Genomic DNA, 24,795 nt, shown 5'->3' on the forward strand with positions numbered 1-24,795 from the left:
TGTCAAAGGTAGAAGGGACTATACAAATACCAGTGTTTGCTGTTAGTACTCAGACATGTGCAAAAAACCAGATGAAAGTGGCAGTATAAAGCACATTGACTCAAAAAGCAAGGTTTTGCTGGCAGAGAATTTGCCTGTATGCAATGAGTAAACAGCAGCTTCCTGTGCTCAGGCACAGTGAAAAAACAGTTAGCATAAGAGGAGGAAATACTGCAGGGCTCAAAATGCAGAGATAAAAATCATCTCCTTTCTGCTTCACTGTTACAAAGCTCTTTCTCTTTTTTTTTTTTTTTTTAAGTTGGTTTAAAACTTAGTTCTGTTGAAGATAATAAGTAATCACAGCTGTTACTTTTGTATTGGGTCACTAACACAGTGGTGAGAAACAGGATGCAAGGTCTGTGCTAGCAGAATGCCTCCTCTGCTTCCAGCCAGAGTTTTGTTATCAGGAAAAAATTTAAAGGTGTGGGGGTTTGGGGGGGTTTGGGGTTGGTTGGTCTTTTTGTTTAGTTGGTTTTTTAAGGCATGCCAGCAGCAGCATGGGCACATCTTCAGTAGTGATCGTGTGGTAAGAAAGATGTAAACGGTCTAGAAGGGCTGACAACATTTAAAGATCCGTCTTTCCCAAGGCATAACATAATCTTTGAGAAATATAATTTTTTCAAGAAAAATCTTTGCATCAGAAGCATCACAAGCTGTTAAGTAATCATACAAAATAAGTACTATAGTCAAATATGTATGAGTAGAAGTAACCCAATTTGAAAACTTATAAAAATAACTGGATATAGTCATAAGTTCAAGGAGGTCAACAGATAAAAAAAACTGCTTCCAACCATGACTATCCCTGCTGTGTATTGTACAAATCTGATAGTCTAAGCTGCTTCATCTTTCCACCTCACTGACTCCTACTGACTTCTCTAGAACACAGTGTTAAATTCAGCATTCACTGTATTCAAATAACTTGGAGAACTAAAATGTCAACAAACAAATAGATGATAGCTCCTCTAAGTAATTGCTTAAGACCTTTCTAAGACCCTTTTGAAGGGTAAAGTGTATTATAACAGAGTTAAGTTCTGAAAGAAGGGGGGAATACTAAATTTTCAGTCGTTGGGGTTGGGCAAAGAAAGTGCAATTACTATGTTCAGGACAGGCAGGTCTACCTTTCCTGTAAATGCAGTGAAGAAGAAAAGACAACGTGACAGAAGAAAAGGGGGAGGACAAGCTAGTCCTGTTATCCTGCCTGGAAGGCTGGAAAAGTAGGGTGGGAGAAACAAAACCCCAGGGCTCCGAGTACTGTGTTACTTTCTTTTGAGGCACTGAAATAGAGCAGTGACAGGCTTTATACAAATCTGCACAGGATTAACTGGATAGGGAATCTAGCAAAGGCAGTAGCCATGTTGTGCCAGTATTTCAAGAATAAGGACTTTGTTCTCTGCCTGGAATTCATGTAAAACCTGCACGGCAGTTCCAGTTTGCTGGTGTTCCAGTTTGCTGGCGGTTGCTGGCGGGGATCCCAGTCGGTTTCTGTGCTGGAGACTGGGGGAAGGGAGAGTAAGAGGAAAAGGAGCAAGTCCCAGCCGGCTTCCTCCCACGCGTCTTAGAGGATCAGGACTGCTCAGCACACCAAGGAGCAAGAGGGATTTCAGAGCAAGAAGAATAATTGAGACGAGGGTTTGTTTTCCACATCGTTAAAAGGGGTTGGCTTTTTTTATTAGTCTTGATCACTTATTGTGGTGTACTAGCTTACAGAGGGAATTACTATCTGATGTTTTCCTGGATTTCTGTAAGTAACTCTGCTGATTTCTAGAGGCTGATGTTAGATTTATGGATTAAGTCTTTTTTTTTCATTTAACAGCTAAGGAAACTGGACAAGCCCTAGGGCCCAGTACTGCGTTCATGACACTCCTAGTGATGTCAGTAAGAGCTCTGCTTTCAGAAGGAATCAGCCTCTAACACAAAAAGGTGAATATGCATATTTAAGTTGTTGTATGGGTTTGGTTTAGTTTGTTGTTTTTTTTTTTTTTAAAACAAGCTTGATATTTTTTTCTCGCCCTTCAGTAAGGTTAGTGTTCCTAAAATGGCTTGCAGTAAATCAGGATGCACTAATTTTAATCATGCTGCTGCCAGTGATATGAACACCCAAATATCTTTTAATACCACCACTGCAACTCCCTGGTTCAAAATTCACAGCTTCCCTAAGGGGCTGTACAAAGTCTCTGTCTACGTACCAATGTGCCTGCTGGGACCAGTTGGCTGTGCTGCATGAACTTGGGGGGAGAAAGCAGAAGGCTGCAGAGCTGTCGTACCAGCTTGGAAAGCTTATCAAGGCGCAAAGGAAATCAAGGTATTTCTTAGATGTCCAGATCTGTCTAGTTCCTTTGCTCCACTACAGCTCACAAGGGCTGTGATGATCCTCAGCTATTCAGCGTAGGCTGCAAATAGTTTCATTGCAATAGTTTTGGCTTAATCGTGTACCACAAGCCCTTTAAACACAACGCTGCCTACCAGTTGCTGGGAAGGCAGAGCTCTGCCTCCGCTGTTAAAGCAACGTACAGACGTTCCCGTTATAGGTAAAGACCAGAGCCGTTGCTAGTTCTTCCTTCTCGACGGTTAATGCCTTCATGCACTTGCCTCATCACCACCTCAGCTCTGTCCTATGGGGCCATAGCTCATCGGGGCTTAGGGAGAACTGCTGTCAGGCTGTGATTCTGAGGCACCACTACCATACGAATAAAAGATTTGAGATCCTCGTAGTCCTTTGCTTCACATAAAAGCAGGCTGTATTACAAAGCATCATATTAGGCTTCTGCATGTGCATTCGCAGTGAGGTCTTGCTTCAAACAGCCAATGCATTGGGTCAGAGGGATCTTGCTGCTTCCCCATTAATACCTGACTCAGCCAGTGGGCAGGGAGGACGAGCTCTCAGTACTGCCTTTCAGGATCTTATCAATAGAGAGGGGAAGCGTCATCAACCCTACAGAAAATTCCACAACTAACAGAGATCAAGCTTTTCTCTTCTTTTTTTTTTTTTTTTTTTTTTAATTTTTTTATTTATTTATTTCCCATATGGTCTCAGCCATAGCCAAACAAGCACCTAGATGTTACTTGGAAAAATCATCAACAGACACCAGGTTCTGACTCTCTTTATACTATTTCCCTGGTCAGAATAACAGCATCTGCAATTTTTTTTAACCTGTGGCTCATCCTTTGAAATGCATAGGGCAGGATTATACTCTGCTCTGGCCAGTTTCTTATTCCTCAGACATTCAAGGTAACTGTAACGCACTGGAGAACATGCTGATCTTGTGGGGTTTTTTTTTCTCCAAGTCTTTCATCAGTCAAGATGGAACCTTTCAGTTCTCTGTGTTTAGAAGTGACTTTAAATTTACAAACGTGCTTTTAGTTGTTATAGAAAGTAAATATTCTTATTGGCTTCAATCTGTTCCTTAATAGAGCTGACAACATCTTTGTTCTTGTGCTGGCTTGAAACAGAAAGAAGTGTGGAAAAGTAGAGATTTTGCATGGATGGGATATTTCAGATTTTTATCTCTTTTCAGAGTGAAGGAATGAACATCATCTCTAATTTACTTCAGGGTACACCACAAAGATGAGCGTGTATGCCAGTCCCCGACGGAGCCAGTTTGCCATGTACTTCTGCATGACTGTTTACATGATTCCAGTGCAACATTTTCTGCAGATCCCTTAGTCTGTGGCCATTCACATGGAAAAGGAGTGCATTTCCCAAGCCATTCTTTGTCCAAAGTGACTAGGTGTGCTCTCTCTTTCAGCAAGTATAGGAAGTTGCTTCCACTCATAAAATTTGCCTTGCCAGAAAAAAATAAATATTTAGAAACTGAAAGGTTATTTCTAGGTTTTTAAAGTCCAGGTTGAGTTCCTAGAGTTGGCAGGTAGAAAAACTGGCTTGTTAAATTTATAAATGGTACTAAGCTTTGAAGTCATGTAAGGAAATAATCATAATGATATTTATATTTCTGGACAGTTTTTAGTAACTTTCAGATAGAAACACCTCCTCGAATGTACTAGATGGCATCCAAACCTAAGAACATTACAGTCCCTTCAGGACGGCTTTTCTTTGAGGTGTTTTTTGTAGTTTCGAAGCTCACAGTAAAGGTTAATTTCTTTTCCTGGACCTTAAAGATAATTGGAGGTTAAGTAAAAGTGAGATACTAGTTTTACTTATCATTACCTCATTTGTAAAATGGTGAAACCCTTCCTTTCAATGAACACCGACAGTCCTGTGCATGTATTGAGTAATTCGTGCCTTTAAGGCTTGTTTAAAGCCATGGGCATTTAGCCTTTTTTCCAAACTTACTGGCAGCTGGGAACAGGCCAGATCTTGCAAAACTGGGTGCTGTGCTGCCTGACCTTACCTGTCCTCAGCAGTGCTCTTTCTGCCTTGCAGTGTCAGTTCAGCGGGGCTCTGCACGCACATGTTCGGGAAGGTAGGGACTGTGTAATCAAGCCCTAGTAGTTCAGCCCACCTCTGTTGTAGCCAGCCACGGGCAGTGGCAATATGACTGCAGTAATGCAGGGCAGTTAATGACCAACCTCACAGACAAGATCACCACAGATATTGGGCTCTGATTTTTTTTTTCTTTTTTTTTTCACCAGAATTTATGTGACCAACTATGTACCTGTTTCACACAAGGGGAAACCATGAAGTTTACCAGGGAAAACAATGGTAAGAAAAGACATTTGCTGAGGGTCTTTCCTGGCTTTTAAGTGTTGTGCTTAAGAAAATGTAAACATATCTCTCTCTTCCCCCCCCTCCCCCAACCTCATTGAGAATCTAAGAGCAGCTAATGCAGGTTTACATCTATTGGTATTTCAAGGCCTTTTACCCTACTTTTATAGGACATGGAGGTTTAGGAGTATATGTAATATATAGTACATTTACTATGCATTTATCATATTGCAGTATCTATTAATGAACTAGCAGTCAGTAGGTATGTTCTAGCATATGTATTTTACTTCAGGTGAACATCTGTAAGCTGCCTCTTGCAAACACCTTGAGCAACTAAGATGTGCTGAGATATTCTTAAGGTCTTCTAGGGTGATAACCAAGTTTAAGCCCATTGCTGCAACCTTCATTTTGCAGATGGTCCCATGGCTGAAGCAGCACTTTCCAGATGCTGTGTGTAGCACTGGGTACAATGGATGCAACAGTCAATCCATGGCCATCATGACCAGCATACCTCCACACCAACCACCACCATGCTCCTGTCCCACTCGTTCCAGGAGCCTTAACAGAAGTGTCCTACACCCCCGTACTAAGGGGTGCCTCAGGAGACTTGCAAGCATCCGACCGCTCATTCTACTGCAAACGTCTGCTGAGATCAGTGCAAAGCTCAATAAAGGAATGCACACACAAAATTCCTGTGTGAATTAAAAAAAAAAAAAAATTACTGGTTTTAGAAAACTCAAGAACTTTTGTAAATATTCTGGAGCTCCATCTGCTGGCAGTATTTGGTAGCTGTTTGCATCTGTAAGGAGTCCTCATAAATCTTTAAGAATAATAGTTTAAAGGCTATTGTAAAGCTTACAAATGTTTTTGTAATATTACCTCTTTGCTTTTAATTTCAGGAGCTGCCTAAATATTTGGCTAATTTTATGCTTGTTTCCAAGAACCTGTGTATCAAATCCTTCAAAACCCAATTTTTTACTGATACTGGCTGATGATCTTGGTATTGGAGATGTGGGTTGCTATGGCAATGATACAATAAGGTAAGAATGTATTCTACAAAATAAATTATCCCTTCCTGGTGAACTTCAGTGTAAAAAACACTGATGACACTTAATATTAGAAAATTTATTATTAATGGATTAGTTTATCTAGATACACTTCTTTTCAAACCATGTATAAAATAAATGTTCTACAGTAATTCAGACCGGAGTAATAATTATACAGGCATGCTTGAGCAACTTTCTTGGACTTCTAATGCAGCCAGAACTTTGTGAACGTGTCTGTGCGCTGTATTTGTCAGGCATGTGTATAATTTATAAATGTCCACAACTCCAGGGTTGAAATATGAAGGACTGAGATTAGGATTTAATATCGGCTAACAACTCTAGTAGGCTTCTTATGAAATGACATCTCAGTCTATGTGATATATTTATCCCTAGTGCAGTTATCAATCTGTATATAGATTGATTGATTGATAGAATGATTGTGTATATATATGCTGTGTTTACTCAACTTATTATAGTCTTGGAAATTGTGCTGTACTGTATCTATTAATGGAACCTTTTTCACTATGCTGCATGAGCTTTTGATGTGGGATAGACATGAAATACCTTTCCTTTTATTGTTCTTGGTCTTTTTTCTTTTTAGTTATTAATAAAAACACAGGTATCCATGGAAAATTCATTCCTAAGGAGTTAAGGTATCTCAAAAAATATATAACACAGAGCTTTCCTAGTTGAGTTGTAGATAAACAAAGTTTTGTAAATTTGATAGTGATGTCCTTGACAAAACTAGGAGGATTAGGATACCACGAACTTCTGTGTAATACATTTTATCAGAGATGGGATTTTTCTCTTTAGGACCCCTAACATTGATGGCCTTGCAAGGGATGGAGTGAGACTTACTCAGCACATTGCTGCAGCTGCTGTCTGTACTCCAAGCAGAGCAGCTTTCCTGACTGGCAGATACCCCATCAGATCAGGTTGGGCCTCTGTCTAATGGTTCACTGCAGTTTGTCTAGCCATTATTGCTATTAAAAATCCTCTTAAATAAATAATTTTAAAGATTAGTTAATCTAAGGATTTGGGGTCTCAGTGAGATGGGCAAAAATAAAGGTGACTAGATTTAGTGATTGATTTCTATGGGAAAATCCCCACATAAAGCACATTTAATGTGGCTAAATGACAGCACAGAAATGGATGAAAATCCAAACAGCACAAAGCAGCCAGAAGTAGGAACATGAAGAAAATTGCATAAACTTATATTCAGTGGTATTAAGATCACATTAAGTGTAATATTTTGAATATCCTGGCAAACTTCTTCAAAGTGAAATATGTCAGACTGTGGAATAGTTCTCAACAATAATGTTGTTTAAAACATTTAAATCACACAGATTTACTTCAGCTGTGTAAATTAATGATGGAAAACTTCAGCCACCGCATACGGCAGTAATAACCAGTGTAGCTCCTCTGATGTGATTCTGACTTGCTAAAGGAGAAATGTAATCATGAACTGTACATTTCAGAAGTGTGTACCCCTGACTCTGTAAGCCTTTTGTTCTAAAAAAAAAAAATCTTTCTCCCCCCCTCCTTTTTTTTAACATTATATCGATAGAGCTTTGGTTGTAAGAGGTTGCCTGATGTCCAAATATAGGCATCTCAGTTCCATTTGTAGACACGCCAGCATAGCTGAGGCATTGGCACTGGACTAGCAGATGGCATGGGACTTGGAGGAGACATCCTTCTAGGGGTCAATCAGAAAATCCCAGGGCATACTAAATGGCTTATAAAAAGGCACTAGGCTTAGGCAACCGAGTCCCATTCATTAGAAAGAACAATTTGAGAAGACTGAAAATCTGAAATCTGGCTTGGTTTATTTTAAAGACTGTTATTCCTCTCTAGGCATGGCATCTGGCACTCAACGGCAGGTTCTTTTTTGGAACGGGTGTTCTGGTGGGCTCCCACCAAATGAAACTACTTTCGCCAGAATACTGCAGCAGCAAGGTTATTCTACAGCACTTGTAGGTATGAGACATAGCAACTTGCTGCCTTTTCATTGCTTGTTATTCAAATGAGGCTGCTTCTGTAGGATCAGTTAAACTGGAGTTTCTTGTATGCATAACTTTCAAAATCAGCAGGGTTTTTTTAGAATGTCATCCACAAGCCCCAATGTCAGCACAGTGTATCTGATAAATCCAAAATGAGGACCTATAGAATACATAGGTGTACACTGCAAACAGAAGTAAATGCAAAGGAAAGAATCTTGTTTGCCCAGTAGAGATTGTTTTAGGAAGAACCAATAGAGATATTCACTGATCCATTAGAACAGGAAAATGTTGTCTGCCAGCTGGTACCCAGACACCACAGTGGTCTTGATTACATCTGGTGGCTAGATTTTCTGTTATTTATGCAGCCTGCTTATTATCACAGTTAAGACCCTAAAAGTGCCTTCATTTTCTGCAAAAGCAACTCTGCAAAAAAGCTGAGTTAGTAGGATTTTCTTGAACATGTATTCTGATTCAAAACCCACTGAAGTCAGTGGAACTAACTCTGCTAATTTTGCCTGAACAGCAATTAAAGGATGTGTCTTTCAAGCACCCCCCATTTTTAAACTCTTTTGATGTAGTCAAAGGTATTGTGTGCTTAATTGTAATTACTGTGATTTTCACACCTCTGCTCAGCTCTGGCACACTGAAGTGTCATTTAGTTCCTAAACTGAAGTGAGTCTTAGTGATGTACCGACTGCACACAAGCCTGTGTAAGGGGATGAACATTCCCCAGCTCACTGCAGTCTGGTATAGCTTATACTGTAAATTACATTCATATACATGAGCACAGAACTGGTTAGCAGTTCTCAGAAATTACTTGTCTAGCTAATAGCCCCTAAGCCCATGGTTATAGACTGTCTGTCCTTCAATGTCAGGATAATTACACTGCTCTGTAATATGACTTCATTAAGGTTATCAGTATATGACACATTCTGATATGTCCAATTGTACTGGATAATTGCAATGGCCTATTTTTGCTACTCATTTTAGGACGAATATAGACACACAGAGCCAGTATGTACACCTTCTTCCCAAAATTTGTTCTTGGACTGTGAAGGTCAGATAGAACTTGTGTGTAAATTAGTTCATAGTTTTGCATTTGGCTGTTTCTTTTGGCACAAGGGTTTTTGCAGTTTCTCCCCATCAGGCTACCTTTTAATGAATGGCTACCTTATATGAAGAATAATAAGCACCAACTATTCCAACCCTATTTGTTCTTATTCAGCGAGGCATCTGGGTTGGACCATTGCCCTACATAGAATTTTAACAGATAGGTGAGGAAAACCAGCTGTTCTAGGCAGATAAAGTGCCAGTGCATGATTGCTCCCTGAGAGTCTGTCCCCATTCCACACCAGCTCCTCCCTTGGCTGCACCTTAACTGAGGAGTGCAGCCAACCTATTAGAAATACAGGCATCAAAGACTAACAATGTTGGATTTAAGATCTTTGTTTTATGTTTCCAGGGAAGTGGCATATGGGTGTGAACTGCAAATCCCGCCATGATCACTGCCACCATCCTTTAAATCATGGCTTTGATTATTTTTACGGCATGCCTTTTACCCTTTTGAATGAGTGTCAAGGCACAGATGACCCTGAACTGGCCAAGTCTTTGCAAGATACATATTGGCTTTACACACAGGTGACCATCCTTGCTGTGCTTACTCTTTTGATTGGAAAACTTACCAATTTATTCTCAGTAAAATGGAAAATAATCATATGTCTGGCCATCTGTGGTCTCCTGTATTTCATCTCCTGGTTCTCCAGCTATGGCTTCACCAAGTACTGGAACTGTATCTTGATGAGAAACCATGGTATCACTGAACAACCAATGAATCTAGAAAAAACTACTTCTAATATGCTGAAGGAGGCAGTTTCATTCATTGAAAGGTAACCAACAAAAATTTTATTGCATTTCAAGGATTTTAAAAAATAATGTGATTACTGTGTCAGAGACCACTGGGTTAGGCAGCTGGCATGCTGAACTGCCTGTCCTGATGCTGGCCAGCAACTTGTTCTTTTCTGGCATCCCCCTACCTGTCAGCATCCAACTGCTGTTCTTTGTCTTCTACATAACTTGTCAGCTCGTCAGGAAAAGGATGATGATTTTTTTTTTGTGTGTCTTTATGTTATGTTAACCTGATGCAAAGGGGTCCTGGCCAAGGACTGGGCCTTCTGCCAGTAGGAACAGAAAAATTGTCTTAGCCTGATGAATGGACTGTCATAAGAAGTGTCATATGAAGTTAATATTTTGCAAACAGGGTGATAGTGAGTTTTGTTTTGTTCTCCAAGGGTGTCCTCCTTCATTTAAAATACTATCAGTAGCCTCAACTGGCATTGAACAAGCCACTAAGTCTTTAAAAGTATTCATGTGTTAAGTCTGGGCATATCCCTGAATAAGATTATACTATTCCTGTCAGGGTTTTTTTTAAGGGAAATTGGGGGTAAGATAAATCTCTTCTGTAAAACTTCGAGCATAGATAATCTCAGGTTCCTAGGACATCCTGCCTGGCCTGTGGGTGCAGTGTCATATTTGCCTCTTCCATGAGGATGTCTCAGATGCTCAGTGACATCCATGTTAATTTTAAGCAAGCGAGTCCTATTGTCCTTGCCTCTGAGAGTGTGTCAGTATTTTGGCTGTGAACTTTCTTAGTTATTTATTTAATTTTCTACACATGTCTAGTTTGGATCCAGAAAAAGAAAGGGCCCATTACTATTTTGGTCTTAATACAGAACCAAAATCTTTGAGGGGTGTTTTAATCCCCTCTGTCTCCCAAAACCTCAAAAGTGCAAAGATGTCAAAATCAAAAATTTTTGGTTTAGACCAAAATAATAACTTTTATTGAGATAGTCACTACAACACCACTGTTCTATTTCAGGTTGAGTGACAGTTTACAGAGAAATGACTATTGTTTTCTTTTATTTCAGAAACAAGCATAGGCCATTTCTTCTCTTTGTTTCCCTTTTACATGTTCACACCCCTCTCATTACCACAGAGAAGTTTCAGGGAAGAAGCAGACATGGCCTGTATGGAGATAATGTAGAGGAAATGGACTGGATGGTGGGTAAGTGGTGGTCTTGAAGAAAATCCATCATTTATTTGAATATGGAAAAGAAATTAAAGGGGTGGTCACAGAACTCCCTTTTTGCATATGTAAAAAATGAACTTGCCTTGGATATGCAGTTAGCTCCAGAGATTGCCATACCATTACTGCACCTTTTTTTTTTTTTTTTTTCTTTCTTAAGATGAAAGCTCAAACCTTTCTTGTAAGGATTTGTTCTTTTTCTTTTTTAATCACCACACTGCTGTGCTGCAGTGTTAAATGCAGTCAAATAATCAAATGTGTGCTTGATCATGTTGTCAATCAAAATGTATGACATTTCTCCCGCTCTGTCTAGTCTCAGAAGATATAAGTGGTGCTGCTGCTGAATATTACATTATATGGTGGTTGTTTTATGTACTTGCTCATTTTTGTCAAATAATAATCCTTGGAGCAGAAACCAGAACTTCTTCCTAGCCCAAAGGCCAAGTTTAAAAGTTATGGAGTTTCACTTAATAAATTGTGTGAAGTCACCACATCAGGAAGACTCGCTTAGGTCTAAATCTAGGCTCCAAGTGCCAATTAGGTCTTTAAACCTAAGCCTTACTTAGTTGCTCCTTTCTGCTTCAATGGGAGGGAGGGAGATAGCTACTGTTTGTATTTAGTCAAAAGTGAAGACCCTACTGACAAAGTATTCACCTCCTGCCCAGGCCAAGATTCAATCCCTGAACCTTTTCTTCCTCCAGTAACCATGTTTACAAAATTGTATTCTGAGAGGAGCCTGATTGCTTCTGATGGGCAGGCTGAGAACTCCTGCAAGATCCAGTTGAACCAGAGGACTCTGCCATGCTCCTCTTCCAAACTTTTGGTACCAGTCACCTTCAGACACAGTCTACATGAGCACTGCTGGATAGCAGAAGTCCGATAGTGTAAGGAACATGCCGTGTATAGGCCAAACAGGATGGCAGCTAGTAAGGACAGAAGTCTCCAGGGCTGGACATCTAAGTAAGAGATTTGGGGTCTAATTCAGAACCAATAAGCCTAGACTCAATCTAAACTCTTTTTGGGGGAAGGTGTCTATTTTTGGTTAAGGTCAATAAGTAGTTTGACCAAGGAGACACAGGAACTCTGTAAAGGAGAAGAGATTGAGCAAAAGAGCCGATCACTGGCTTATACTTTTTCCTTGCGTAGTTCAGCTTTTGCTGCTGCTTCTGTAGCTATGGAAGCTGTTCTTGGCGAATATATTTGATGCAGAAGGTAATGAGGACAAGCAATCAAAGATAAATCACATTCTGTATAAATATTTGATGCTATCAGTACTGAAAACATTCCTTATGAAGTTAGGTTTGAATTACAGTCTGTGAAGTTTTTACCACTGACATCAGGAGATTTTGGTTGATAGTATGCAGCCTGATCTCAGAGTCCTTGTTCAGTTCCTGGTGAGACACAGCAGTTTTCTATGATTAGGAATCTAGGCAGCATGATTATTTAAGCTTTTCAAGATGTCTGAGGCTACACAATGGAGACAATCCTTGACTCAGAAAATTGACAGCATAAAGCTGACAGTATTCTGAGTAGCTTGAATAAAAGAATTATTCATTTAAATTATTTTCCGGTTGGTTTTATTTTTTATTTTCCTTTTTTATAGACACCACAAACAAATTTTGGACACATTCAGCAGCTTTATGTTGGGCTCTTATTATTTCTGTAATGCAGGAGTACTCTTTGCATTGCTTGTGGTAGCTCATAACAGAACTCATTCAGGTAAATGGAAAGATTCAGTCTTCACTGAATTTTAAGTCAAGGCCTAAAAAAATCTGACTGCATCTCCAGACATAATTATGATTTTTTGCTTTGTTTATAGGCAGGCTTCTGGATGTTATTGACAAAGAAGGCTTGAAGAATAACACATTCATTTATTTTGCATCTGATCACGGAGGATCCTTAGAGGCTCACAGAGGAAATGCTCAGTTGGGTGGATGGAATGGGATCTATAAAGGTAAAATTTTGGTAGTGTCTACATGCATAAGACTTCCTCTTAAAAAGAAAATGATAGAATAAAATACATCCAGATAGACTATATTTACTAAAATATATGGTGGGATGATAATCTTGGATTGTAGGGCTGGAGCAAATTCAGGGCATCAGCTATTCATCTTTCAGCCCCCAGACAGGATCACTTTCACCGAAGCTACCCCTGACAGCTATATTGTGTAACCTATCCTTAAAGACCTTCAGTGATTCCACAGATAATCCAGTCTTGATTGTCTGTCCTACTGGAGAATTTTTCCTGGTACTTACCTTTGATTTCCTTGCTGCAGTTTAAGCAACAGATCTTGCCCTCTTCACCAATCTACAGAGAAGAGATTCTTCCTTTCCTCCTTGCAACAGCCTATTGTTGCAAGGTCATTATGTATTTCAATGCTATTATGTTCCCCCTCGTTCTTCCTTTCTTTAGACTCCAGTATGTTTGTACCTCCTTCTAGTTCCATGTTGTCTTTAAATATTGTAAGCATACCATCTACTCCATAACCCAAAGCACTACTTGGAAATCTTGTAGTATCATAGAATATCTCAAGTGGGAAGGGACCCATAAGGATCATTGAGTCCAACTCCCTGCTCCTCACAGGACGACCTAAAACTAAACCATGTGACTAAAAGCATCGTCCAGATGTTCCTTGAACTCTGACGGGCTTGGTGCTGTGACCGCTTCCCTGGGGAACATGTTCCAGTGATCGACCACTCTCTCAGTGAAGAACCTTTTCCTAATGTCCAATCTGAACTTCCCCTGACGCAGATCCAGAACACACTGCTTGGAGTCTCACTTGAAACAGCCTTCTGTTTTTCACAGTAGACCATTATCTATGTCAACACTGGCAGATATCATGATGACTATTTTCTTGATATAGTTTTCCAGTTTGTCATCTATCATATAGATGTTTCTAGACTCTCATTCTATGACTGGCTTGCAACACAGTGTCAAAAGGTCTATGGAAATGAAGATCTATCATATCTCTTGCATGTGCTCCCTCCAGACTGCCAAGCCTCGAAAAGCCACTGTGACAGCTTGGGCAGCTTGGCACTTACTGTATAATGAAGGCTGAAAACTGCTCCTGTCACTTATTTCCCTACGGAAGAAGATTCAGGTGCCTTGACCTTGCTCAGCATCAAAATGCACATTGTAGTAGTAAGTTACCTGATGAGCCACACAAGCTATGTTTGATACAGCTTGGATCTCATCCAGGAACAATCCTAAATGCTAAATTAGCTTTCAGTTATGGATATGAAGTTTTCATACCAGTAACAGATGCAAAAAGGCCAACAGGCTCACTTGAATAGCTCAGAACCTAACTCGAGGAATTCAATTCTACTAGCCTAACACAAGTATATTAGTAACAGGAGAGTCCGGAGAGGAAACCTGGATGTCACTAGGCAGAGATTTCAGTATGAGAGGACAATGGTGAAATCATGCCTGCTTAGAGAGGACACAAGAGAGATAGAATTTCAATTTAGATTTTAATAACAGAAAGGCATTCCCATTTATGTCCACATACAGCAGAACAGGGGGCATCCCAGTGAAACTAACTAGCGACGACTCAAAAAAGATAAAAAAATTCAGTTTAATTCATAAGTATCTGTAGAACTCACTGCTGCTGCTAACAGGATATTAAAAACAAGAAGATAAGATAAGCCACACATATGAATAATGAGAACAGCCACTAGTGCATAACAAAGCATGAGATACCGTTATCTTACATAGCACAAAGATTATTGCACAAGCAGCTGGACTTGCCCTGTTTATAATCCATCACACCACCCTGGCAGCCTTTAAAACTAAGCTCTGGGAACCTTGCCTCTCAGCTGTAACTATGAGCACATCTCCTCCATAGCAAAGTCCAGCATTACTTAGCAAAGCCAGAGGCTAGTATAAACCACTGTTCAACTGCTGATTTATTAGCTGAGCTAATAGACTAGCTTCAAGTTTTGTTTGCCGATTTGCCTACAATGCTTTCCAGCAATGACTCCTTGATAGGAGGAATAACAGAGCAAAGGTCATGTAGGTACCTGAGCTTCAACATTTTGCAATTTCTGTTTTCCAACTGGACCCTCAACTTGGAGTTCTGGCTTTAAAGCACATTATTTCATTAATATCCTTGACATCTATAATTCATATCCGTAATTAGTTAATGGTTCTTGCTTTGAAATACTATTCAAAACAATGAATATTTTGACTTGCAAGAGAGCCAATACATGGAGCACAGAATTTAGAAGATGACTAGAGGAATGCAAGAGAAACCAAGTTAAGAAAGACTCTTTGGATTACCTCAAGACAACTTCAACAGAAATGTAGGTGGAAGGTCTTCACCACTGTGGCACTCCCCTATTTACTGCATGGGTTCTGCACTCTTCCGTTGGGGACCACCTCAGTGCATCCCTGGGACTGTAAACTCCTGGAGGGTGATCAAACATTATCCTAATTCCCCTCACTGCTCTCCAGGACTGCAAATCATTTCATAATGTTCCTGCTGCCTCTGATTGTGAACTGTCTGACAACCAAGCTGGCCCTGTGTTAATCCCCCTTCCTCAGGCACCAAGTGGGGCTGCAACCTCTATTCCACTGACACCATGTCAGATTTTGCTTTCTATTAATAATAGACTTTTTTCTTGGGCATGTTACTAGGGAGTGTGGAGATTATTCTCAGATATGACATTCAATTAACATTATGGGTCAGAATGTCAGAGGGTGGAATTGTTTCTCTTCTGCCAAAAATGCTGCTTAGTAGTGGGTTGCTATATGTGCCACCCAAGAAAGCAATGTAAAATAAAGAGGTTAATAATACTTATTTTTGAAAGTAGAATTTGCACTGGAGTCATTCTACTGTTCTCCAGGATTTAGTGTGTTTTCATTAAAGTTGTTTGAATATTCTAAAAGTTTTAAAACCTTTTATTATATATGCATGATAAGCATCTAATATCTTTCATTCTTTTACCTTTTTTGGTACTCTCCCCTCCAACAGGTGGAAAAGGAATGGGAGGCTGGGAAGGAGGGATCCGTGTCCCAGGAATAGTTAGATGGCCAGGAATGTTGCCTGCAGGGACAGTTATCAATGAACTGACAAGCCTTATGGATGTTTTCCCAACAGTGGTTCACCTGGCTGGAGGGGCAGTGCCTCAGGACAGGTACAAAGGTGGCTTCATAAACCATATTTGCTCCCCTTTCTTGATTTAGATAGAAGCTGACTATATATGTCATATATCCTAACAGCCACAGGTTAAATTCTGTTTTTCTTAACCAGGCAATTCTCTAACTTTCTTTCTGTGTAGCTTTCCCCATCTTGTCTGCTTATATGGAAAAGGCAAAGGAAAACAGTATGTTTTATCAAGGGTCGTTTAGCTAATTCAGTTTTCTAATCACTAAAAGGCATCCTGGTTGATGTGGGACACTGGGATGACTGTAAAAAAAACAAACCAAACCAAAACCCACAAACCAAAACCCCTCTTTTAATCTTACTCTTTATAAAAAATGCACAGATCACAAAGCTGGTTGGTCCTGTTGGAATGCTTGGACAGGCCCTTTCCAAGACTAGGAAGCCAGGTTCTTCGTGAGTAGGGAAGGTGGAGCAAACGGCACATGGCCTGCATTTGGCTGCCAGTACCCGAGAAGTCACTTCCTCAATAGTAAACGATTTGTAGCATCTACATTAGACTCCTCTAAAGAACACAAGAAAGCGTGGGTGGCTAAGCCATTTGGGCAAAAAGCATAAAAGTACTGGAGGTGTGTAACTAAACCGTTAGTCAATGCAGTAAGTGGCGCTTTTTTGTTTTGTTTTTACAAAGCCTCAAGTTCACAGAGCTATCATTGACTTTGGTGACATCTGTTTTGGGGAGCAAAATTAAAAGCTGTGAACCATGCCTTCACTATGGTTATCACTCCCAGGAAAATTATAGTAATGGTAATTTATCTCCCCAGGCAGGATGTGTGAACTAGCTGTAATTGCAAAAACTGCTAGTAACTGCTAATCACTGGTCTCCACCCATCCACACAATGAAAAATCTCAGGGCTCAATAGCTCAACAGTAGCTTGGTTTAGAAACGACACTTGAAATCTTTAATGCTGCATACATGGAGAGCGAGTACTGCTCGCACTCCAGCTGCAGACTGAAATTCTTAGAGCAGTCTGGTGACTCCGGTCCTCTCCATCAGGGTAATCGACGGGCGCACCTTGCTGCCTTTGCTGCAGGGGACAGTTCAGCACTCCGGGCACGAGTTCATGTTTCACTACTGCGGTGTGTTTCTGCATGCAGTGCGGTGGCACCAAAAGGACAGTGAGTATAACCATCCCCCCTCCTGCTGATCAGATGATGTAATGACCTCTAGCTTCCAACAGAGTATCACATAAAAACATACATACGCGTATTCGGAGTAAGTTTATTGCCTCAAACTCTCAGTTCTTCTGCAAGGTGCGGAAAGCCTTTGTTGTCAGCTGTCCTGCCTTGCCTGAGATGAAGGGTTTTGCTTCCTGGGTAGCATAGCTTCAAGAAATTTCCCTGTTGCTGCGGCATTTCTATCGCTTTTGCTGCAAAAGCATTCAGGATCAGCTTTAGTGCAAGACTGAAGAAAAGGAATTGCACACACACAAGGTCTTTATCTTAAGCAGTAGTTTGTTTGTCTTCAATAGCCCTCTCATTTGTTTCTGTTTTTTAGCTGTGGCATTAGACAAGCTGACTGCAGCTGTAATGCTTTCCTGAGCTTTCAACAGGCACCCAATCTTTGCTGATGTCACCCTCCATTACAGTGTAAAAGAAAACAGGCCAGTGACTGGTAGTTATGTCCTTATTCCTGCTTGGAATGGAGGATGGCATTTGTGTAACCAAACACAGGTGCCTGAGTCTGAGCTTGGTTTACAGTCACCAAAGAGATGCAGATGTTTACAGGGTGTGACTCACCTCCTTCTGATTAGCACATCTGGGCTAGATCAGTCATGCCTCTTTCTCTCCACTGACTAAAAAGGGAGCCGAGACAGACCACATCAGATATAAAAATCACCCTTATATTAACTTGAAGTTAGTTGAGATGAATTGCACCTTCTGTGACTGGATGACATGACAGTAAGTGATGATGTGACAGTAAGTTGATGAATTCATGGGGATACTGTACTTGGGTTTTTTCATTCTGCACATGTGGAGAAATGCAGGAGCTGATGGAGTAGGCTATACCTACTCATCTTCCCATCCTTCGGAAACTTGAATGACCCCCTCTAATTTTTGTTTTGCTTTCCCTATCTGTGAAGTGAGAGAATTGCAGAGTTCTTGAGACCTCAGTTAGATAAGTTACAAATGCTAGGGCATTCCACCATCAGCAGCTGTTCACACTCAGCTGGTACACTGACAAGGAGCTGGCTTTTCAAAGAGCACTTTGAGTGCTGACCATGGGGCAAGAGAATGTTAGGCAGCCCAGCAGGAAATCCTTCTTATGCAACAGTGTTAACTGGGTGATGTTTCTTGTGCCTGTTTTTATTTCCTTTCTGACACAACGACAGTATTGAGTACAGATAGTATCAAGCCAAGAATCTACTTGCTTAGTGAACACTTGAAGACTACAAAACTTACTTGTGCTTGCAAATATTTCAAAATTGACTTCTCTGTTCCCCTAGATACACAAGAAAGAATCAGGATAACGGCTGGGAACTTTGCTGTCTGTCTTGTTGGCAATGAATAAATACATACCACAGTTGCAACACCAAACTCTTAGTCATGCTGCCAGTTTAACCTTGAGATCAGGGCCCTTGTTGTCATGCCACGTTCAACAGAAGTAGGGCTCCTGAGCAGGAAGTCACTGCGCTCAACTGACAGGAAACATGGAGGAAAGGGACCAAGGACTAAATGTGAGGATATGATGCCAGGTGCTGTGGTGGAATTTTTAGGTTCTTGATCCCCATAGATAAATCTGGGTACTTCATTCAAGGAAAAACGCGTAAGCTATACAAGCCATACAGTACTTGAGGAGCTAATGCCTTCAGGGTGAGATCCAGACCACCCTGCGCAGTGCTCAAGGAGCTGTATTGTAGAAAATGCTAAGTACAAGGGTGTTTCATAAATTCAGCTCTTCCATGGAGTGGAGCACCTTCAAGTCCTCTAGGGAAGGTTTTGTCTTGTTCTTTTCTCTTGGGACTCCTCATTCTCTGTATCCTCTGGAGCAAAGATGCTGGTAACATTTTGTCCAAGAACTAGGAAAGGGATTGTTTCTTAAAAAAAAAAAAGGGGGGAAGAAAGAAAAGGGAAAGAGTGCTGCAACTGCCAATCTTCTGCATGATAGCGGAGTGGTAAGGCCTTCGCCACCCTACCGGGGCTGCTGCAATGGGGCAGAACCGCTGCGGAGCTGGTGCTCGGTGCCGGCACAAGCAGGCGGGCCTGGTCGTGGCAGCTCGGGGGCCTTGCTGCTTCCCCCGGGTGGGGAGTTGGATGCCCTGATACCACCATGGCTACGAAATCAGGTGATCCCAGGGAGCGACCCACACTTGAAGCACGTGCTCCAGGCCAATGTTTTGGCTGTCTCAACTAATTATTTAATTCCGTTCTCCGTTTGGGCACAATCAATGTGTATTGTCTCTGAGCAACGTGTAAACCATCACGCTGCATCTTCGCTCTTCCTGGGTCCGTTGGGCCTCAAGATTAGTTGAGCCCACCCCACAAGGGTTAAGGGCCCTTTCAGGACTCGGTTTTAGTTAGTTAGGGGTTATCACCTCCCTCTGTTGCTGCCGCAGCGCCTCCTTCACTAAGCACATTAACGCGATTAAAACACAGAGGAGAACAGCGGAGGGCGGACCGGCGCGGCCCTGCCCCGGTGAGCGCACGCCGCAGGCGGTGGGCCCCGCAGGGCAGGCCGCGGTGCCGCGCCGCTCCCGGCCCAGCCGTCCCCCGGCACCGGGCGGGGCCGCGCTCCCCTCAGCCGCCGCCAGGGGGCAGCGCGGCACCGCGGCACCGCCAATCGCCAACGGCCGCGGGGCTGCCCGCCCGGCGCGAAATGAACGCCTCAGGGGAGGCGGAGGTTATGGTCTTAAAAAAACATGAAGTAAAATAAAGTCTCCCTGGCTCTTCGGCGCAGGTGGCTGCTCCGCTTTTCATTTTCACACCTCGAGGGGCCCTGTGTGAAAAGCCACCCACAGCTTTGGGCACGCAGAAGGAGCACGGCCGGGCCCCTCAGCGCCAGGAGCCCTCACCAGGCCCGGCCATGTGTAGCGGCTCCATTTCCAAAGTGGTGTCACCACGGGTGCCCACCTGAACCACAGCCCGAGCTCCAGACCAGAGGTTGGAGCTAAAAGCACCAGCAGAGACGGACAGGGCCCTAACCCCAGGGAGCACGGCACACGGAGCCCGCAATAGCCTCCACTTGGCAGAACGGTGAGAGTCGCTGCTTTGAACCTCTCTGCCCCTGTACCCAATACTCAGCAGACCAGGGAGTTAGAGACTGGCCATGGGCTGCCACTAAAGACAGGAGACCACGATTCACTGGACACAGACTGGTGCTAAGCTGGTCCTACCCCAGAACCACCAGTAGCTCCAGGTGCTTGATCACATCTAACCCTGAGCCCATTCCCATCTCCGCATTACCTAAAGCAGAACAGCTGTCAGAAACTTAAACCTCTTATGCCTCTAAATCCACCACTATTCTTAGAGATCTGTCTTAATTTCTTTTTAACACATATATTTTCTGTACAAAGAGACTCCTGGAAAAAATTCCTACTAGAGGAATCATGCTGCATGTCCCTAGTGAAAGGCTAAAGACATACTCTATCAAGGGATGAGGTTGAAGAACCGCTTTCTGGGTTAAAAGACTGCTGCTCTCCTTACCTCCCTCTCAGTTCTTGTTCTCCTAGGTTACAATTTTAGTTCAGATCAGCAGCATGCTTTTGAAGCAAACCTCTCTTGAGCATACCCACTCGTTGTGCTTTGGGTTGCACTGCAGAATGGGCTTGGAGAGCTTGACTTCAGTTTGAATGAAACTAAACTGTAAAATAGGCTCCAGGATCATACCTAATATGTTCTAATTACTAAAAGATGTTGTGGTAGATGGGACCAGACAGGAGTTAGTTAGCCCCCAGTAAAACAGCCCCAGACAAACACAGCATGGTGTGTAAGCCATCAATAGCTGTTCTGCTCTACAGATCAGTTTCTAATAGGCCGCACTACCTGTAACATAGACACAGGTACAATATGCAGATGCAAGGTGCATTTTGTGTTCCTGTGAAGCCCCAGGAACAGCTAGATCTCCTATGCATGCCTTTCTACAATTTTCCCATCGAAACACAACTGCTCATGGCAAGGGAGTTGAAAACAATGGGATGTTCTGCATATAAAAGACTGGCTAATCAAGTATTACCATATGGTTCAGTTTTCAGCCAAGCCAGAAATTCTGATTCTTTGCTCCAACTGCCATTACTTCTGACTGGGCTGACAGACTTTTTAGAGTCTGTTTTAGCTCATTTACAAGTATATCACGTTCATATTACATATTTATTGTCTGTTTACTTCTATCTATTGGACAGGCTAGATATGAAGCCATTGTGTCTTGATGTCACCCAGGCAGGACCCATCAATTAAGCCCTTCACAGCAGCCAGAAGAATCCTTTGTCTATATGTTAAAGAGTCCTTTCCTCTACCACAGCACAATAAGGCATATTAGTGACAGTCCATTTCTTTCTGCTCGTTAAACTGATTGATTGTTACCAGATGGGTTTGAGAGATGTTTGGATTGAAGAAGCAGGTTTCCTTTCCCTTGGACATATTACGTTAACATGTTGCCCTAAAATTCACACAGATCCTTCAAATTCTGTCAGAGCTACTTCAGTAGCAAATTGCATATCCCTCTTTGCCTCTTGGCGATGACTGAAACCCCTGCTGCTTCCATCACCACTGATTTCTACCACCTTTTTTTTTTTTTTTTGATCCCTCTGTAACCCAGCTGTCTACTCAGCTCACCAACACAGGTTAATTACAATCAGACTCACTGTATCCTTCCAAATGAACTAACAAGGAGCTGGCTCTCTCCCACTCTGCAACTCTAGTAATTAGTTGCAGCTGTGAAAAGTGAGTGTTAAAATTTTGCAGAATCAGAACAATTCTCCTCAGACACTCCACACTCACTTCTCTGAACTGCCTTACAGTGTGTAAGTAAGTAAGTTATGAGGGATTCAGCTCAACTATTAATGGAAAAGAATGACTAGTTAGTTTGGTTTTTCTGAACACGGATCACAAATTCCTACGTATAGCTACGTAAGTCTACCTGTCCATCTCCTGTTTATCTATTAAATGGTCATTTTAGCAGTATCACAATAGCACTCTGTCACGTCCCAATATCTCAGGATGATGACTCAGGTTTGCTGATTCCCAGGTCAGGATTAAGGTGAAATGACACCAGGGATCCTTTAACTCACAAAACTCACCTTTTATTCGCTCACAACAAGAATTGGCACGCCTACCACAAAAACTGGTATGCTCACAACAAAAACTGGCATGAAACCATGTCAGTAAACCGCGTAACATGTGCTAACCATGCATCACCAAACATATACTACAGGCCTTGCTTATCTGGGGATCAGTTCAGGGAAGACAATAAGGAGAGCCCTCCCGTTGAGTCCTGAGGTTCAGAGCAGACCCCCTTGCTTTCTAGACTCCTTCTCCGAGAGGAGCCCGGGGGCAGCTGGATCCGCTCTTAGTCCCAGACTTGGTCAACGGTTTATGTCTAAAGGGATGAGGTGGAGGGATTATGGAAAAGGGAAAAAGAGAGAGAGAAGAGAAAGATTTCACTGGTCTTGGGTCCAGCGTTGGTTCAGTCAGCCGAGGGGTCTGGTTCCAGTGGGCTTGCGCACCTGGGGCTTCAGTTGGTGTCCTTTTATCATCCTTGCCCCTCCTTCGGGCAGGCACTCGAACTCCTTAGGCTAATTAGGTAGCCTTTGGGCTTGGGGGTTGTTTGGGAAGTAGCTTCCCCTTCCCTGCATGGTGATCTTTCGCCATACATGGTGAGCTGCCCTGCTCAGCACCTCAGACCGGGGAGCTGTGCACCCCCCGGCCTGCCCTCCCCCTCCTGTTGCCGATGGGTGCTGATCGGCTCCTTTTCACGGGGGTTCCTTGCTGGGCAGAGTTCCTTGTTATGGAGAGTCAGTGGTTAAGCAGAACTTGCCCCACCACAATGTTTGAGACATTAACTCCTTCAGTCTCTCACACCCCCCAAGTGGCACAGAGTTTTACAGGGACACAAGAAAGTGGCGGAGACTCCCTCTGCACTCAAAATATTAGACCTAATCATCCACATAGTGTATATGGCCCTGCATGTACCCAGAGCCCAGGTGTGCCCGTGAGCCACGAACACCACTGTGAATCCCTGCCAGCTCCCAAAAGAGCCTTTCCCCCATATGTGACAACTATGACATAAGCTTGCCCTACAAATGGCAAAGCAGATCACTTAAAACATGAACCAACCTTTCAGGCACCTCCCCTGACTCCAAATGCCATTAAGCTGTTCCAATGTGCTTCTTCTGTGACAGGTGGCACCGTGTGGAAAGCTCATTATGCTACTCCGGTATTCCAACCAGAAGCCTCTGGGGCCTGTTTTGGAAGAGGAATTTGCCCATGTTTTGGGGATGGTGTAACCCATCATGACCCTCCGCTGCTGTTTGATCTCTCACAAGATCCTTCTGAGGCAAATCCTCTATCAGCCGACACTGAGCCCTTGTTTGACACTGTAACAAGGAGAATAGGAAAAGCTGTGGAAGAGCATCGCAAGACGCTGGCTCCAGTCCCACAACAGCTGTCTCCTTACAATAATATATGGAAGCCGTGGCTGCAGCCATGCTGTGGCACATTCCCGTTCTGTTGGTGTGATGAAGAAAACAACAAAGTACATGGCATGCTTTAATACCAAAATCAAAGTACAGTTAGCTTTAAAACAGCTAATAGTTTTCACATTCACGTGACTACAGTCATAGAGATATGGGTCAAATTACACTGGAATAACTGAAAGGGCCATGATTGATGCTTTTTATTCAAACTTTTTTCTTACCTGCAGAAATTCAATAAGCCTCTAGTTAAAAAAAAAAAAAAAAAAAAAACCTGCTCCAAACATATTCCACCTATGGGTCACCTCTATAATCTATCCCTCAAGTGCATAATTCTGGATCAAATACACAAATAAATGAAACAAAATTTTTCCTTACTGATATTCAAGTAAATTATGAATGATAAGAAAGCAAACTTTAATTGCAGCTGTTTGTATGGATAATATGCTCGTTAAGGCAATAGGACTGAGCCCAAGAGGGGATCTCCATTCAGGCCTTATCTTTTTAATGAAAAAAACCTGTCCTGTATTTAAAAACACAACTGCACATTTAATTTGGAAACATACCAAAACACATTGGCCTCTAAGAAATAAACACCTATTAATTTACAGCAATTTTTTCCCTCATCTGTACATTCATTTATCTGTCATGTAAGAATTCCCAGGAGAAACTGAACTGACGAGTATGTTTTAAAAATTAAGTAGCTAAAGTTATCATCTCAAGTTCAGCAGCAAAGTATCTAGCTATTCTGAAATGCTAAACCGCAGCAATTCCTACTGACGTACATTTTCTACATTGTCATCTCACTTGCGAGGGCATTGAAAATCATCACCCAGCTGCCTTGACAAGATAGGTCCCAAATTTCATGATCTGCGAGACCAATTCCTAAGCTGCATGTCCCCACTTGAGTGTTAATGCTCCTGATCTCAAAAGAGTCCTATTATGCCCTACGAAAAATGTGCGCTTTTTTTGTGAGACAGCACTTTGTTTTTAGTAGGAAGTGTTAAAAAATTCACTGCACACACTAATCACTTCAGCGTACAGGTCATCTTCCCCAAGCCAAGGAAGTGTCAGCACTCTGTACAGTCATTAGGGAAGGGGAGGGAATTAAAATATCTAATCCTCTCTTGCTGCCCTCAGGTTAAATAAATTCATCTCTCAATATATAATCCTAA

General features: G+C 42.1%; 1 protein-coding gene across 6 annotated transcripts; it reads left to right on the forward strand.

Moving 5' to 3' along the window:
• Window positions 1–1,270: 1,270 nt before the first annotated feature.
• Window positions 1,271–24,795, forward strand: LOC128135101 (arylsulfatase D-like). Of its 6 annotated transcripts, XM_052773637.1 has the most exons (13): window positions 1,272–1,668; window positions 1,853–1,959; window positions 2,188–2,341; window positions 4,630–4,699; window positions 5,602–5,742; window positions 6,562–6,683; window positions 7,603–7,725; window positions 9,211–9,634; window positions 10,673–10,809; window positions 12,650–12,784; window positions 15,804–15,966; window positions 16,990–17,111; window positions 23,330–24,795. In XM_052773637.1, exons 4-13 carry the CDS (start codon window positions 4,647–4,649, stop codon window positions 23,698–23,700), a joined length of 1,791 nt encoding a protein of 596 aa, XP_052629597.1. In that variant the 5' UTR covers window positions 1,272–1,668; window positions 1,853–1,959; window positions 2,188–2,341; window positions 4,630–4,646; the 3' UTR covers window positions 23,701–24,795. The 6 variants fall into 6 exon arrangements, with proteins under 6 accessions (XP_052629601.1, XP_052629597.1, XP_052629596.1 ...); XM_052773636.1 differs by lacking the exon at window positions 2,188–2,341; XM_052773641.1 differs by lacking the exons at window positions 2,188–2,341; window positions 7,603–7,725 and having other exon boundaries at window positions 1,271–1,668.

This window comes from Harpia harpyja, chromosome 22 (assembly GCF_026419915.1).
Source record: "Harpia harpyja isolate bHarHar1 chromosome 22, bHarHar1 primary haplotype, whole genome shotgun sequence".
Classification (NCBI taxonomy): Eukaryota; Metazoa; Chordata; class Aves; order Accipitriformes; family Accipitridae; genus Harpia; species Harpia harpyja.

Excerpts from the sequence above, each read along its gene's own strand:
- LOC128135101 (XM_052773637.1), top strand. The coding sequence starts at position 4,647 with ATGTACCTGTTTCACACAAGGGGAAACCATGAAGTTTACCAGGGAAAA. Across the intron at positions 10,810-12,649 it reads GGAAATGGACTGGATGGTGG|GCAGGCTTCTGGATGTTATT; the intron begins GTAAGTGGTGGT and ends CTTTGTTTATAG. Across the intron at positions 15,967-16,989 it reads GGGGCAGTGCCTCAGGACAG|GGTAATCGACGGGCGCACCT; the intron begins GTACAAAGGTGG and ends CCTCTCCATCAG.